The 13,436-nt window shown below is 52.1% G+C and overlaps 2 protein-coding genes across 3 annotated transcripts; both read right to left on the bottom strand.

Annotated features, from left to right (window-relative positions):
• Positions 1-6,983: 6,983 nt before the first annotated feature.
• APOC2 (apolipoprotein C2) lies at positions 6,984-9,561 on the bottom strand. Of its 2 annotated transcripts, none has more exons than XM_061135857.1 (4): positions 9,257-9,561; positions 7,950-8,017; positions 7,610-7,769; positions 6,984-7,229 (listed from the first exon to the last, which is right to left on the bottom strand). In XM_061135857.1, the coding sequence occupies exons 2-4, from the start codon at positions 8,002-8,004 to the stop codon at positions 7,139-7,141; spliced, it is 306 nt and encodes a 101-aa protein (XP_060991840.1). In that variant the 5' UTR covers positions 8,005-8,017; positions 9,257-9,561; the 3' UTR covers positions 6,984-7,138. The 2 variants fall into 2 exon arrangements, with proteins under 2 accessions (XP_060991840.1, XP_060991830.1); XM_061135847.1 differs by having other exon boundaries at positions 7,950-8,025; positions 9,257-9,553.
• Positions 9,562-9,864: 303 nt separating this feature from the next.
• Positions 9,865-11,817, bottom strand: APOC4 (apolipoprotein C4). Its single transcript, XM_061135835.1, has 3 exons — positions 11,742-11,817; positions 10,359-10,500; positions 9,865-10,030 (listed from the first exon to the last, which is right to left on the bottom strand). The coding sequence occupies exons 1-3, from the start codon at positions 11,815-11,817 to the stop codon at positions 9,865-9,867; spliced, it is 384 nt and encodes a 127-aa protein (XP_060991818.1).
• Between the last annotated feature and the right edge of the window lie 1,619 nt (positions 11,818-13,436).

Here is a 13,436-nt window from a genome sequence, read left to right as displayed (position 1 = left end):
CCGACCCGCCGGCCACCGTATCTATCCCTCAAGAGCGCCTCAGCCACGCCTCTCGGGAGCCTCTTCCGGCTATGAAAGGGCCAATCGGGCCACCGTACTCTAATCTTGCCGCGTTTGTTTCCACCTAGTAGATACCCTCGGGCTTCCCACGTGGCTCAGTGGTGAAGAGTCCGCCTGCCAAGTAGGAGATAAAGGTTCGATCCCGGGGTAGGGAAGATTCCCCTGGAGAAGGAAGTGGCAACCTGCTCCAGTTTTCTTGCCTGGGAAATCCCGTGGGTAGAGAAACCTGGCGGACTATACAGTTCATGGAGTCGCAAAGAGTCAGACACGACTTAGCGACTCAGTTCAGTTCAGTCGCTCAGTCGTGACCGACTCTTTGCGACCCCATGAACCGCAGCACGCCAGGCCTCCCTGTCCAACACCAACTCCCAGAGCCTACCCAAACTCATGTCCATCGAGTCAGTGATGCCATCCAACCATCTCGTCCTCTGTCGTCCCCTTCTCCTACTGCCCTCAATCTTTCCCAGCATCAGGGTGTTTTCTAATGAGTCAGCTCTTCGCATCAGGTGGCCAAAGTATTGGAGTTCCAGCTTCAACATCAGTCCTTCCGATGAACACCCAGGACTGATCTCCTTTAGGATGGACTGGTTGGATCTCCTTGCAGCCCAAGGGACTCTGAAGAGTCTTCTCCAACACCACAATTCAAAAGCATCAATTCTTCAGCGCTCAGCTTTCTTTATAGTCCAACTCTCACAACCATACATGACTACTGGAAAAACCATAGCCTTGACTAGACGGACCTTTGTTGGCAAAGTAATGTCTCTGCTTTTTAATATGCTGTCTAGGTTGGTCATAACTTTCCTTCCAAGGAGTAAGCGTCTTTTAATTTCATGGCTGCAGTCACCATCTGCAGTGATTTTGGAGGCCCTCCCCCCAAAAAATGTCTCTCACTGTTTCCACTGTTTCCCCATCTATTTGCCATGAAGTGATGGGACCGGATGCCATGATCTTAGTTTTCTGAATGTTGAGCTTTAAGCCAACTTTTTCACTCTCCTTTTTCACTTTCATCAAGAGGCTCTTTAGTACTTCTTCACTTTCTGCCATAAGGGTGGTGTCATCTGCATATCTGAGGTTATTGATATTTCTCCCTGCAATCTTGATTCCAGCTTGTGCGTCATCCAGCCCAGCGCTTCTCATGATGTACTCTGCATATAAGTTAAATAAGCAGGGTGACAATATACAGCCTTGACGTACTCCTTTTCCTATTTGAAACCAGTCTGTTGTTCCATGTCCATTTCTAACTGTTGCTTCCTGACCTGCATACAGGTTTCTCAAGAGGCAGGTCAGGTGGTCTGGTATTCCCATCTCTTTCAGAATTTTCCACAGTTTATTGTGATCCACACAGTCAAAGGCTTTGGCATAGTCAATAAAGCAGAAATAGATGGTTTTTTTTTGAACTCTCTTCCTTTTTCAATGATCCAGAGGATGTTGGCAATTTGATCTCTGGTTCCTCTGCCTTTTCTAAAACCAGCTTGAACATCTGGAAGTTCACGGTTCACATACTGCTGAAGCCTGGCTTGGAGAATTTTGAGCATTACTTTACTAGCGTGTGAGATGAGTGCAATTGTGAGGTAATTTGAGCACTCTTTGGCATTGCCTTTCTTTGGGATTGGAATGAAAACTGACCTTTTCCAGTCCTGTGACCACTACTGTTTTCCAAATTTGCTGACATATTGAGTGCAGCACTTTCACAGCATCATCTTTAAGGATTTGAAATAGCCCAAACAACAGCAAACAGTAGACACCTTGCGTGCCCCGAGCTCCCAGGACTTGCATGGGAAACAGGTACGCTTGCCACAGCCTCCCTTCTTTCTGCCCCTCTCACATAACCCCGCCCCTTTCAGTTGTGTGAGCCTCCTGGGTCATTCTGTCCGCTTCGCCCTGCGGATTCTTTAAATCCTTTTCGTTTCAACTTTCATGAGCTTTCCCGGCCACCGTAAACGCATAGACCCTCTCCGCTTGAACCACACCTCTCCTGCGTTAAAGGAACTGTCCTGCCCTCCGAACCCAAGACTCGGAGGACAGGACCTTTGGTTGGTGGCCTCGCTTTCTGACCTCTCTTCTTTTCCTCTGACAAGTCTCCCTAGGTTATAGCCCTTTGTGTTTAGTTACTATTTCAGCATCCTCACGCCACCACACTTCCTAACTGAACCCTCTCGGCCCCTCCCTAAGCCTTGGGGCTGCCTTAGTTTAATGCGCAGGCACGCAGCCCTCGTGGTCTTTGCATTCCAGCGAAGCCTGCCTCTGTGGACTCCGCTTCAAGGGCTCGAAGAGCTCCATGCTTTTTCAATAACTTGCTACAGTTCCGGATACGTGTTGAGAGACCCTTGGCCCAAGGAAGGAGTAATAGAGGCCCAGAGAGGACAGAAGACTTAGCAGTTGTGAAACCTTCACCAGTGAATTGGGTGGAAGTCTGACCTGGGTTCAAACCCTGGCTGTGCTGCGGAGCGGCTAAATGATCGTGGACAACTGACCTCTCTCTTTGGGCTTCATTTTTTCCCTCTGTACAAGAATGTAAAGCACCTGGCCCCCGTCCTCACTTAGTGTGGGCCTTAGTAAGTGATCAGTATCAAGCACTGTGGTTATGAACTTTACATATGGTCTGGAAAGGAGAGCAGGCTTTGCATTGAGATATTTTAAATATTTATTTAACATTTTACTAACTACATGCTCCACTTTCCTCGAGGCCTCAGCTCTAAAGTATTATCCGTCCTCCAGGAAACCCTCCTGAGCTCCCAGACTGGGCAGGGCACGGCCTCCCAGACCTCCTGGATCCCTGGACTCCCCGACCCCGTCCCTGCCCACTTTGTGTCCTCACTAACAGAGATGGGTGTGTCTTGATCATGGTCACCGCATGGTCATGTTTCCAGCTCTGTCCCAGGGCATGACTGCTGAGTGAAAGGATGAAACTCTTGAGTGCAGAAGGTGAATGACTTACCTCTGTGAACCGACACAAGGAGAAGGAGAAACCTTAGAAAACTTCTTGCCTTGTCCCCTTCTAGTACAGATACTAACGATAGTAACGATTCTGTAAAACTGGAGGCCTATTCTTCAAGTCTAGAGATGGAATGAGCATACTGATGAAGTCTCCCAGAAGATGGGCAGATGGAGATTTTGTGGGCTTTTTAAAAAAATTATGAGTCTTATTTGCCGCACCTGGGATCTTCACTGTGGCACGGGCTTCTCTCTAGTTTGTGGCGCATGGGCTTAGTTGCCCTGAGGCATGTGGGATCTTAGTTCCCCCACCAGCGATTGAACGCATGTCCCCTGCGTTGGAAGACAAATTCTTTTTTTTTTTTTTGGGGTAGCCTATCCCTTCCCCAGCGGATCTTCCCGACCCAGGAATCAAACCAGGGTCTCCCGCGTTGCAGGTGGATTCCCCACCAACTGAGCTACCTGGGAAGCCTGTAAGCTGAGCCTATCCAGGCCAACTTGCCATACTACTTTAAAACTTGTCTGAAAAAACACATTTTCAGACCTTGCTTTAGGCTTCCTGGGTGACTGTCAAGGGAAAGATGATGCTATCGTAAATTCTGAGTAGTTATATCCTGGGATATGAACCTTGACCTATGAGAAATGAGATGGGGAGCCATACAGATAAACTGCCAAGGGCTGCTCTGAGCTGTGTTTTTGTCTATCACATCTTCCTATAGCTTTACTTCATGTGTCTTCTTACTTCACTTCCACTTTCTTCTTGCCCTTCCTTCCCTAGTGTTCAAATTGTGTTAGTTCTTTAATCCTTGCCTCTGCTGCTGAAAGGATCATCTTTATTCTAAAAAGGTAGCAGCTCAGGTATTAGCTTGTTCAGGATCACTCAGTAGCAGCTCCTGGATTTGCATCTGGGTCTCATAGGAAGCCAGATTGCCATAAATGTTTCTAAATATTTACTTTGCATGCATGCTAAGTCGCTTCAGTCATGTACAACTCTGTACGACCCCATGGACAGCAGCCCACCAGGCTCCTCTGTCCATGGGATTCTCCAGGCAAGAATACTGGAGTGGGTTGCCATTTCCTTCTCTGATTTAATCACTAAGTCACATCTAACTCTTTGGAACCCCATGGACCGTAGCCCTCCAGGCCCCTCTGTCCACGGGATTTCTCAGGCAGGAATACCGGAGTGGATTGCCATTTCCTTCTCCCGAAGACAAATTCTTAACCACTGGACCACCGGGGAAGTACCTGTGAACCTCTTTTTTTAGAAGTGCAAAATCATGTGTACAAATTTAAATAGAGAACCAAAGAAAGCCCAGGCAAGTGAGGGGCCTTGAAGCTTCATCTTCTCCAGTTTCACTGTTACCCCATCTCTGCTTTCAGCACTAGACGCCCCAACATCCTCATATACTGCAGAGTCCTGATCTATTGCAACACCAGGGGCTCTGAGCCACACTGTGACCTCAGATGGGGTCCTTGTAAAGCCCTCCCCCATGTCCACTGAATGACCAAGTAAATACTTCCATTCCTGTTAAATGAATCACCCATCAGACCCATTCTGTGCTCCACTAGGGGACGCCCGACACCAACCAGAGGCTAAGATTTCAGATTCTAAGGGGGCTGAGGACCTGAACTTCTGGGTCCCCAAGGAGAATGGATTGAGGGTCCTGAATGCTGGGAGAGGAGGAGTTTGGGGGCCTCGACTCCTGGGGTCCTGAAGGGAATGGGCTGGGGGGTGGGTGCCTGAGAAAGGAAGGAGGAGTCTGGGAAGTACTCCAGGATTGGTTGGAAGCAGAACTAGCCTGGGCAGTGGTTTGGTTTGGCTTGAGTCTGTGGGAAACAAGTGGACAGAGCAGGGATTGTTCATCCAGGGTCCCCCCCTGCCCCATCACCCATTGGGCTTGGCAGCTTCAGTTCTTCCCAGGCCCTGGGGACTTTGGGGGCATTTCCCACAACCCCTGGGCCCCTGTTTTCTGCTGGACTCACAGCTGCCCAGCCCCAGGACTGGGAAAATTGCCCCAAGAGAGCTGAAAAGGCTGGCCGGAAGTTAATGTCAAGTCTGTTAGCAGACTACAGGCCCTGCATCCTCAGAGGCCAGTGGCCCGACCCATGGGACTTGGGGGCACAGGACCCACTCTCTACTCCTTCCAGATGCAGGAGTCCGGGCCCTTCACCCCCTCCGCCCATGGGCCCCAGCACTATCCTCCCTTAGATTGCAGGCCCTCTGCTGTTAATTCACCCCCTGTGCTTTTGGCTGGTAATTCCCCACTGCCCAGATACCCTCTTCCATCCTCTCAGACCTGGGATCCAAGTGAATACTCCCCTCCCCTCCCCCTACTTCCCATCAGCAATTGTCCTTAACACACTTCGTTGTGACTCCACATACCCTGTGACCAGCCCAGCTGTGTCCTTTAGAGTACGCTCCCTGTGAGCCCTATCCAAGGTGGCTGCACCTAGCTCTTGAACTCTTTCCTCACTTCTTCACCTTTTCTTCATCTCCTGCATTGCTGTCTGAAGTTACCTTCTCCATGGGTCCTCTCTGCCTCCCACCCCACCCCCTCAGCCTCTCTGTTTGTGGCTCAGGATGGAACAGAGCTTCTGGTCCTGAATAGGAGCTCAGGAAACATTATTACTATTGCTAGGAAGAAGAGCTAAAAAAGCATACTGCCAAGCTGTAATCAGTAAAACCGTATGAAGCTGGGTCAGGACCCAGTCAGTACCTTTTTGAGGGGCCGTGTGAAGGCAAGGAGATCAAACCAGTCAATCCTAAAGGAAATCAGTCCTGAATATTCATTGGAAGGACTGATGCTGAAGCTGAAACTCCAATATTTTGGCCACCTGATGCAAAGAATTGACTCATTGGAAAAGTTCCTAATACTGGGAAAGATTGAAGGCAGGAGAAGAAGGGCACAACAGAAGATGAGATGGTTGGATGGCATCACCAAGTTGGATATGAATTTGAGCAAGCTCCAGGAGTTGGTGATGGACAGGTAAGCCTGGCATGCTGCAGATCATGGGGTTGCAAAGAGTTGAACACGACTGAACGACTAAACTGAACTGATGAAGGCAGGGCTGTCTTTTTCCCTGCTGTGTCTCCAGCGCCTGGTTGTGTCTCAATAAATACATGACTGGGGGTGGGGCAAATGTATAGGAACTGGCACAGAACACAGCTTTTACAGATCTGCCCTCTTGGGCCCCAGCCAACCTGGGCACTGCCTTCCCATACTCAGCAATGACTCGTGGGCACCACTCTCCCCTCTGCCACAGCACCACTGAACACCTCTCTGCGATGGCATATTTAAAGTGTCAGCCCAGTGATTCATGTTGATGAATGGCAGAAACCAACACAATATTGCAAAGTAATTATCCTTCACTTAAAACTAAATAAATTTTTAAGAAGTGTCAGTCCAGGCCCCAGACACAGTCAGAGGCCACTGTAAGTAAGCTGTATTCATTTACCTGATGCTGGGAAAGATTGAAGGCAGGAGGAGAAGGAGATGACAGGATGAGATGGTTGGATGGCATCACCGACTCAATGGATGTGAGTTTGAGTAAACTCCAGGAGTTGGCAGTGGACAGGGAGGCTGGTGTGCTGCAGTCCGTGGGGTCGCAGAGTCAGATGTGACTGAGAGACTGAACTGAACTGATTCATTTATCATGTTACAAATGAGAAATCTAGGACTTCCCTGTTGGTCCACTGGTTCAGGCTCTGTGCTTCCGCAGCAGGTGGCACAGGTTTTATCCCTGGTCAGGGAACTAGATTCCACGTGCCACATGGCATGACCAAAAAAAAATGGATGAGAAAGCCAGACCTCGGTGCAGGTCAGTCTCTAATTATTGTTGTTATGATTATTCATTATTATTATTCACCTCTTTATTCTCACTGACCAGGTTAGGGAGATATACATAGAATAGGTGATCAGTAAGTGTTGGCTGGCAGGCATCAGCTCCTCCATCGTGGACCCTGAGGTCTCAGAGAAGTGACGATATCAAAAAGAATAAACTTGGCTTTATTATTATTATTGATAAGTCAGGCTAGAATTGGGAACAGGATGCTGAGAGTTGCAAGGAAGTGGGGAGGGGTGTAGATCAGGGGACCCAGGGGGCTGCTGGAGCCTGGACTCCCCCGTGATTGGGGGCCCAGCTGTCAATCTTCTCCTGACAGCATAGAAAAGACCTGGTCAGTGATAATCCCTGCATAGGTGGTCACAGCGGCCGTGCTTTTGCTATATATGTCCCTGGGGAGAAAGGACAGAAGGACTGAGGGAGGAGGGGCTGGGGGTCTGGACTCCTGGGTCTGAGGGATGGGTGGCTGGGGGTCTGGACTCCTGGGTCTGAGGGATGGGTGGCTGGGGGTCTGGATTCCTGGGTCTGGGGGAGGAGAGGCTGGGGGCCCAGAATCACAGGTCCTGTTGGAAAAGGTGATTAGAACCCAAAGCCGTGGATCCCTAAGTAGGACAGGGATGGGATCCCAGAATCCCAGAGCTAGGTATTGGGAGCTGAGACACCTGGGCCTTGAGAGATTGCAGGTTTGAACCTGGACTCCTGAGTGTGAGGGAGAAGGGGCTGGGGTCTGGGACTCTGGGCTCTGGGGGTGTGGGTGGGAGGCAGGTGATACCTGATTTTCTCATCCACGGTGGGCAGGTATGTCTTCTTGTACAGCTTCTGGGCGGCTGCCTTGGCTGTATCCCAGTAACCTAAGAGGGACTCCTGCACCTGGGTGAGCAGGGCAGGGCTGGAGGCCTCGTCTTGCTGGGGAACATGGGCCCCTTGGGCCTCTGCAGGAGGAGAGTGCGTTAGGGGAGCTGAGGGGCCTGCAGCAGGAGGAGAATAAAAGGGGGAAGGAGAGGGATGGGCAGGGGGCAGGGCGAGACAAGAACGGACCGGGAGGATGCTCGGGGCTCCTCCCCCTCCTGGCATCCCCACCTCCCCTTCAGACCCCACTCAACCCCACTCACCGAACCCCAACACCAGGAGGATGAGAAACCCGACCAGGAAGTATCTCGTGCCCATGGCGTCAGGAGACCTGGAACACTGAGGCAGGTAGGGGCAGGGCCATGGGAGGCATCTGGTCCTGGGGTCTCCGGGCCTCAGGGATACCGGCCTAGGACCCCCTCTCCCCTTCCTCCCTGCCTGAGTCAAGTTCCTAATGACTTGAGCCTCACTTCCTAATATTCTCTGATGCTACTCCTGCTTGCTGATTGTAACATCTTAATTCTTTGTTTTTTTTTTTCTCTTGCTCTGCATGGCTTGTGGGGTCTTAGTTCCCCGACTAGGGACTGAACCCAGGCCCGGCAGTGAAAGCGCCTAGTCCTAACCACTGGACAGCCAGAGAATTCCCTGCAAAATCTTAATTCTAACACTCATTCATTCAAGAAGTGTTTCTTCACCTACTGTGTGCCAGGCGCAGTTCTGGGCCCAGCCGTGAACACAGTGGCCCTTGCCCTCAGAAAGCCAACATGAGAGAGAAATGCAAGCAGCAAACATCAAATGAATGAAGTATAGTGCCTATCTCCCTCTGATAAGTGCTCTGGAATGCAGGGGGTGTGCTGTGTAGCCCCGGAAACCCTCAACAGTGGGGTGGCATTTATGTTAAGACCCAGTCAGTACAGGGCCGCGTGCCACAGTCTGGGTTAAGAACCACCACTTGGATGAGTGAGTTTCCTCTGCTCTGGGCCCTGCTCTACCCACATTCCAAAGTCATCTTGATCCCAGCCCTGGGAGGGAGTCACTCTAGGGGACACAGGGCTCAGTCCACCACATCACCCTCCACCCATCACATCACCCTCCACGTTTTGGAGACTGCGACGTGGAGGTTGACATCTGACAGGAGGAGGATCAGCACACACAGACATTCTTCAGTTTTTAAATTCCATGACTCTTCTTCTTCTTCTTTTTTTTTTTAACCCCAGCCATGCCACATGCTCGGCTTGTGAGATTTAAGTTCTCACACCCAGCACAGAACCCAGGCCCCCAGCTATGAAGGTGCCCAGTCCTAACCACTGGACCACCAGAGAATTCTAAAACTGGAACTAACTTTTCTTTTCTTTTTTTTTTTTTAAGGCTGAGCCAAGCAGCATGCGGAATCTTTGTTCCCCAACCAGGGATCGAACTCGTGCCCCCTGCATTGGGCACTCGGAGTCTTAACCAGTGGACATCCAGGGAGTTCCCTGGAATCTAATATCTTGACTTTTGCAGTTTCTGATTTAACAATCTTGGCCCATTCCTGCTGTCCCCTGCCCCCCATTTCTGTCCCCTCTCTTACCAGACTCTGGCGGCTGTCCTCAGCAGTTCCAAATGGGCAGAGAAAGGCTTTATAGCTCTTGAGATCCACCCCTCCACCCCCACCCCCACCTGGACACCTCGGCCAAAGTCCTGGCCAACAGGACTGCAGGGGTGGGAGGGGGAGAGTTGGGGGGAGGTGGCGTGGGGACAGAGAGGGAAACAGGTTGAATGGGGGGCTGTGGAGGGGTCAGGGGTTCTGGGTGCCCACAAGGCATCAGGTCTGGGGTCTCCAACGCGTGGGAGGGGAAGGTAGAGCTCTGAAGGAGGGGCGGCTGGCAGGGGTGGGGGGCTTGCTAACTGCTCTCCAGCCTTCACCCTCCACCCCAAACCGAGAAGCCTGGAGTCCTCTGCCCCCCATAAGCTGGCAGGGGTGGGTCTAGCACTGGGGGCGGGGTGGAGTCATCCCTCTGGGCCTCCCAGTCCTTCCCCTCCCCACCCCCACCTCCTGTTGCTCCCTCGCCACGTGTCACTTCCTCCACCCCTTAACCTCCGGAGGGGGATGGGGGATTATCTCTGGCGAAGCCAGGAGGGACTGGGACTGGGACAGGAACACACACAGAACTTGTTTATTGCAGAGGGTGTGACGCTTTAATTTTGGTCGCTGGGCCTGCAGAGCAGCTGAGGACACAGACTGTGGGCCTTGTTCAGGAGGCTATCCTTGGAACTGCGGAGCCAGGCCTGGGCGCGAGAGCCCAGGTCCTTCAGGTGGTCATCGTAGTAGGTCTCCATGAAGCCCCGGAAGGCCGTGGGGCCCCTGGAAGGGAGGGGATTCACAGTGGAGACCGCAGATAGCCCCCAAGACTTCTGCTGTGTTCACCCATTCCTCCCTTTGACCCAGGAGCCCCTGCTCTCAACACTTACCCTCCACCCTTCTCAGACCCAGCGTCACAGCCCTGCCCCACCCAGGGCTCCTGGGATTCCTGCTCCTGGGAATCCTGGAGTTTGGGCACAGTTCCTCCTCCCCCAGACCCCCTGGAGTCCAGCCCCCAGCCCCTCCTCCGTCAGACCCAGGATCCAGGCCCCCTAGCCCGCCCCCCCCCACCCGAGAATCAGGCCCCCAGCCCCCTTCTGCACACACTCACCAGAACCACTTCCACTTCTCTCTGGTCCTGTTCACCAGCGGTTCCACCCATTCCTTCACCTTGCCTGGAACCAGGCTCCAGGAACTCCTGGCTGGCGCTGGCGGGGGGCTCAGGGTCCTCTTCGGCCCTTCTTGCTCCTTCACTTTGCCTGGAATCTGGCTCTGGGAAGTACTGGCCGGCCCTGGTGGGGGGCTCAGGGTCCCCTCAGGCTCTTCTTGCTGGCGTGCTAGGTGGGACCAGAGGACAACTTGGACGACCGGGCCCCTGAGCCTGTCCCTCTCGCTTTCCCTCCATGCTCACTGTCACTCCTGGTGTCCGCTCACCGCCTTCTATGTTCCTCTGACCCCCTCGGCCTCCTTCAACCACAGGTCATCTCCTTTCACCCGCTGTGCCCGGGACCCCCATCAGCCCTGCATCTGCCTGTCGTCCCCTCCCGCAGCCTGTAACCCTTGTCCCCCCATGCCTTCCTCGCTAGCTGATCTTGCTGCCTCCTCTGTTCTCCTGTGACCCCACCCACACAGTCTGAATGACCTCCGTGGGCAGTGAAGGATGTCCCCGTGGACAGAAGTTGGCAAAGCCGTGTGTCAGGCTGGTGGGCCAGGGGTTCCACCAGGAACACCTGTCTGTCCGGCACCCCCGCTCCTGGGCAAAGCCTCACCTAGAGACCAGCATCACCCGGGTACATGTTTATAGGCATGTACGGAAACACCCATGTGGCCAGTGGGGTGCCCTTGGTCAACGACTTAACCTCTTCAAGACTCAGTTTCCCCTTCTGTAGAATGGGCTCGGGATAGGACCTAGCTTATGGGGTTATTGTGAGAGTTCAGGGTTAACACGGAGAACCAGTTTCCGGCACATTGGAGGCACTGTGTACATAGTGATATCTTAAATGCATGTGCGGAGGGACTTCCTTGCTTAGTCCAGTGGTTAAGACTCTGCGCTTCCAATACAGGGGGCACAGGTTCCATCCCTGGTCAGGGAACTAAGATCCCACATACCTCGTGGCACAGCCAAAACCACAAAACTTAAGAACTGCACGTGCAGAACCCAGACAGACACAGCGGTACACACAGACACTCTCCCACCCGCTAACCCTCAAATCTTTTGCGTAAATACCCACTAAAGACACACACGTGCCCCCAAGCATACAATGTTCACACATACACGTTTACCTCTCCTGCATACTCTTTTGCTGACACAGACACAAGTGCAAAATTCATGACCAGTGTCATCTGTACCAACCCCGTGCACACACTTTTCAAACACGGCCACCCCCAACACAGACTCCCAGACACGCATACAGATCTGCACGCCTCGGAGTCGCTCACACTCACACCCCAGCTGCTGTGGGGTCTCCACACCCCACCTCCGGCTCTTCCTCACCCACAACACAGGCCAGGACCAGAACGCAGCAGCAGAGGGAGGCCAGGGCCTGGGGCCTGCGTCCAGGGAACGACATTTCTGGGGGCCTCTGTCCCTCTGTGCTCAGCTCTCTGGGCTGGGGGAGGGGCAGGCTGCCCTGAGCAGAGTCCTCCCCTGGCCACCTCCCCACGCCCCTTGGCAGGGACTTCAGAGAGAGAGGGGCCCAGGTGACGATGACAGTCAGAGGCCATGCCCGCCCCTGTTGGCCTCCTTCCTGCCCTCCCACCACCCTAACCTGACAGGGGAAGACAGAAGTTTCTTTGCCCTCCTGTGCTGAACTGGGTTCAAATCCTGGCTCCACCTCTTGTGACCTCTTCCACCCCTCTTTTGGGCCTCAGTTTCCTCCTCTGTAAAATGGGCCCACAATCCATACTTTAGGATGTAAATTAAATGATGTGATAACAAGGGAAATTAGATATTTTAAGTTTGTAAAATTAAAATTTTTATTTTATTTGGTCGCACGCTGTGGCATGTGGGATCTTAGTTCCCGGACCAGGGATCCAACCCACACCCTCTGCATTGGAAGTTCGGAGTCTTAACCACTGAATCCCCAGAGACATCCTGAGGGAAATTCTTAGTATGGAAGCTGGCAACATAGGTGCTCACAGATCAGAGTTGCCTATTCTTTCTTTCGTCTCTGAGATCCCTTGGCCACTGGGCTATGGGGCCAGACACACCTTCACCGCTTGACCAGGGTGAATACATTCCTTGCTCTGGGCTCAGTGTTTCTGTTAGGTAGTTAGAATAGGAAACAGGAGTCCCAAATGGTGGTGGCTAAAAGACAAGGAAGGGAAAAGCCCGCGAAAATAGAACAAAGAAGGTCAAGGGAAGGTCTGAGGACCAGAGTGAGGACCTCAGGTAGAACAAACAGCACTCCTGGCTAGCCCAGTTTACATAGGGCAGGCCCAGGGGGAGGAAAAAGACATATAAAAAGAGGAGCCAAAGGGCTCTCTCTATTTCTCTCTCCCGCATTCTGGCGTGCTCCCCCCACTCTCTTCTCTTCTTGTCTTTGGGTTGGCATGCCCTCACGCCTCGAGGATGAATTCTCCTGCTATTTTCTAAATAAATAGAGCTGTAACATGGAGCTGTAACACTGATTTGTCTAAGAGCTATAACATGGTCTGTTCGAGACCTGAGAGCTATAACACGGTCTGTCTAAGACCCGAGAGCTGTGACACGCCAAGGGCTTTAATGTCCGTCACTCCAAATCTTTGTTGTGATGAGATAGAACCGAGGAGCATACACGTGCCTGACAGTTCCATCTGTAAAATGGGGATAGCAGTAAGGACCCTCCCAGGGTCCGCATGAAAGCCAAGTGAGGCCCTGTGAGGGAGAGCTTAGTGGGAGGTTGTCAACATCAGGCTTCGGTCGAACACCAGACAGAAAGAAAATGAGCCTTTTTCTCTCAGAGGACTGAGTTGTGAGCCAGGATGCACAATGTAGCCAAGAAACCACAGGCTGGATTCTTTGGTCTAAGGGTGCCAGATAAAATACAGGACATCCAGTGACATTTGAATTTCAAGGAAATAATGAATCTTTTTTTTTTTGTATAAATATGTCCCACGCAGTATTTGGGAAGTATACCAAAATTTATTGGTTGTGTATCTGAAACCCAAATCTAACCAGGCATCCTGTGTTTTTATGTGGAGATTCCAA

The sequence above is a fragment of the Dama dama genome, chromosome 4 (genome assembly GCF_033118175.1).
Source record: "Dama dama isolate Ldn47 chromosome 4, ASM3311817v1, whole genome shotgun sequence".
Taxonomy (NCBI): Eukaryota; Metazoa; Chordata; class Mammalia; order Artiodactyla; family Cervidae; genus Dama; species Dama dama.
Note: the sequence above shows the minus strand (reverse complement) of the source record. Positions and strands in the feature narration are given on the sequence as shown.

Bases quoted from the DNA above. Each gene is read 5' to 3' on its own strand.
- APOC4 (XM_061135835.1), bottom strand. From the start codon at position 11,817: ATGTCGTTCCCTGGACGCAGGCCCCAGGCCCTGGCCTCCCTCTGCTGC. The intron at 10,501-11,741 runs GTGAGGAAGAGC...TTCCAGGCAAAG, and splicing joins GGTCCTGGCCTGTGTTGTGG to TGAAGGAGCAAGAAGGGCCG. The intron at 10,031-10,358 runs GTGAGTGTGTGC...CCTCCCTTCCAG, and splicing joins GAGAAGTGGAAGTGGTTCTG to GGGCCCCACGGCCTTCCGGG.
- APOC2 (XM_061135857.1), bottom strand. From the start codon at position 8,004: ATGGGCACGAGATACTTCCTGGTCGGGTTTCTCATCCTCCTGGTGTTG. The intron at 7,770-7,949 runs GTGAGTGGGGTT...CTCCTCCTGCAG, and splicing joins CCTCCTGGTGTTGGGGTTCG to AGGCCCAAGGGGCCCATGTT. The intron at 7,230-7,609 runs GTATCACCTGCC...CTTTCTCCCCAG, and splicing joins ACCGTGGATGAGAAAATCAG to GGACATATATAGCAAAAGCA.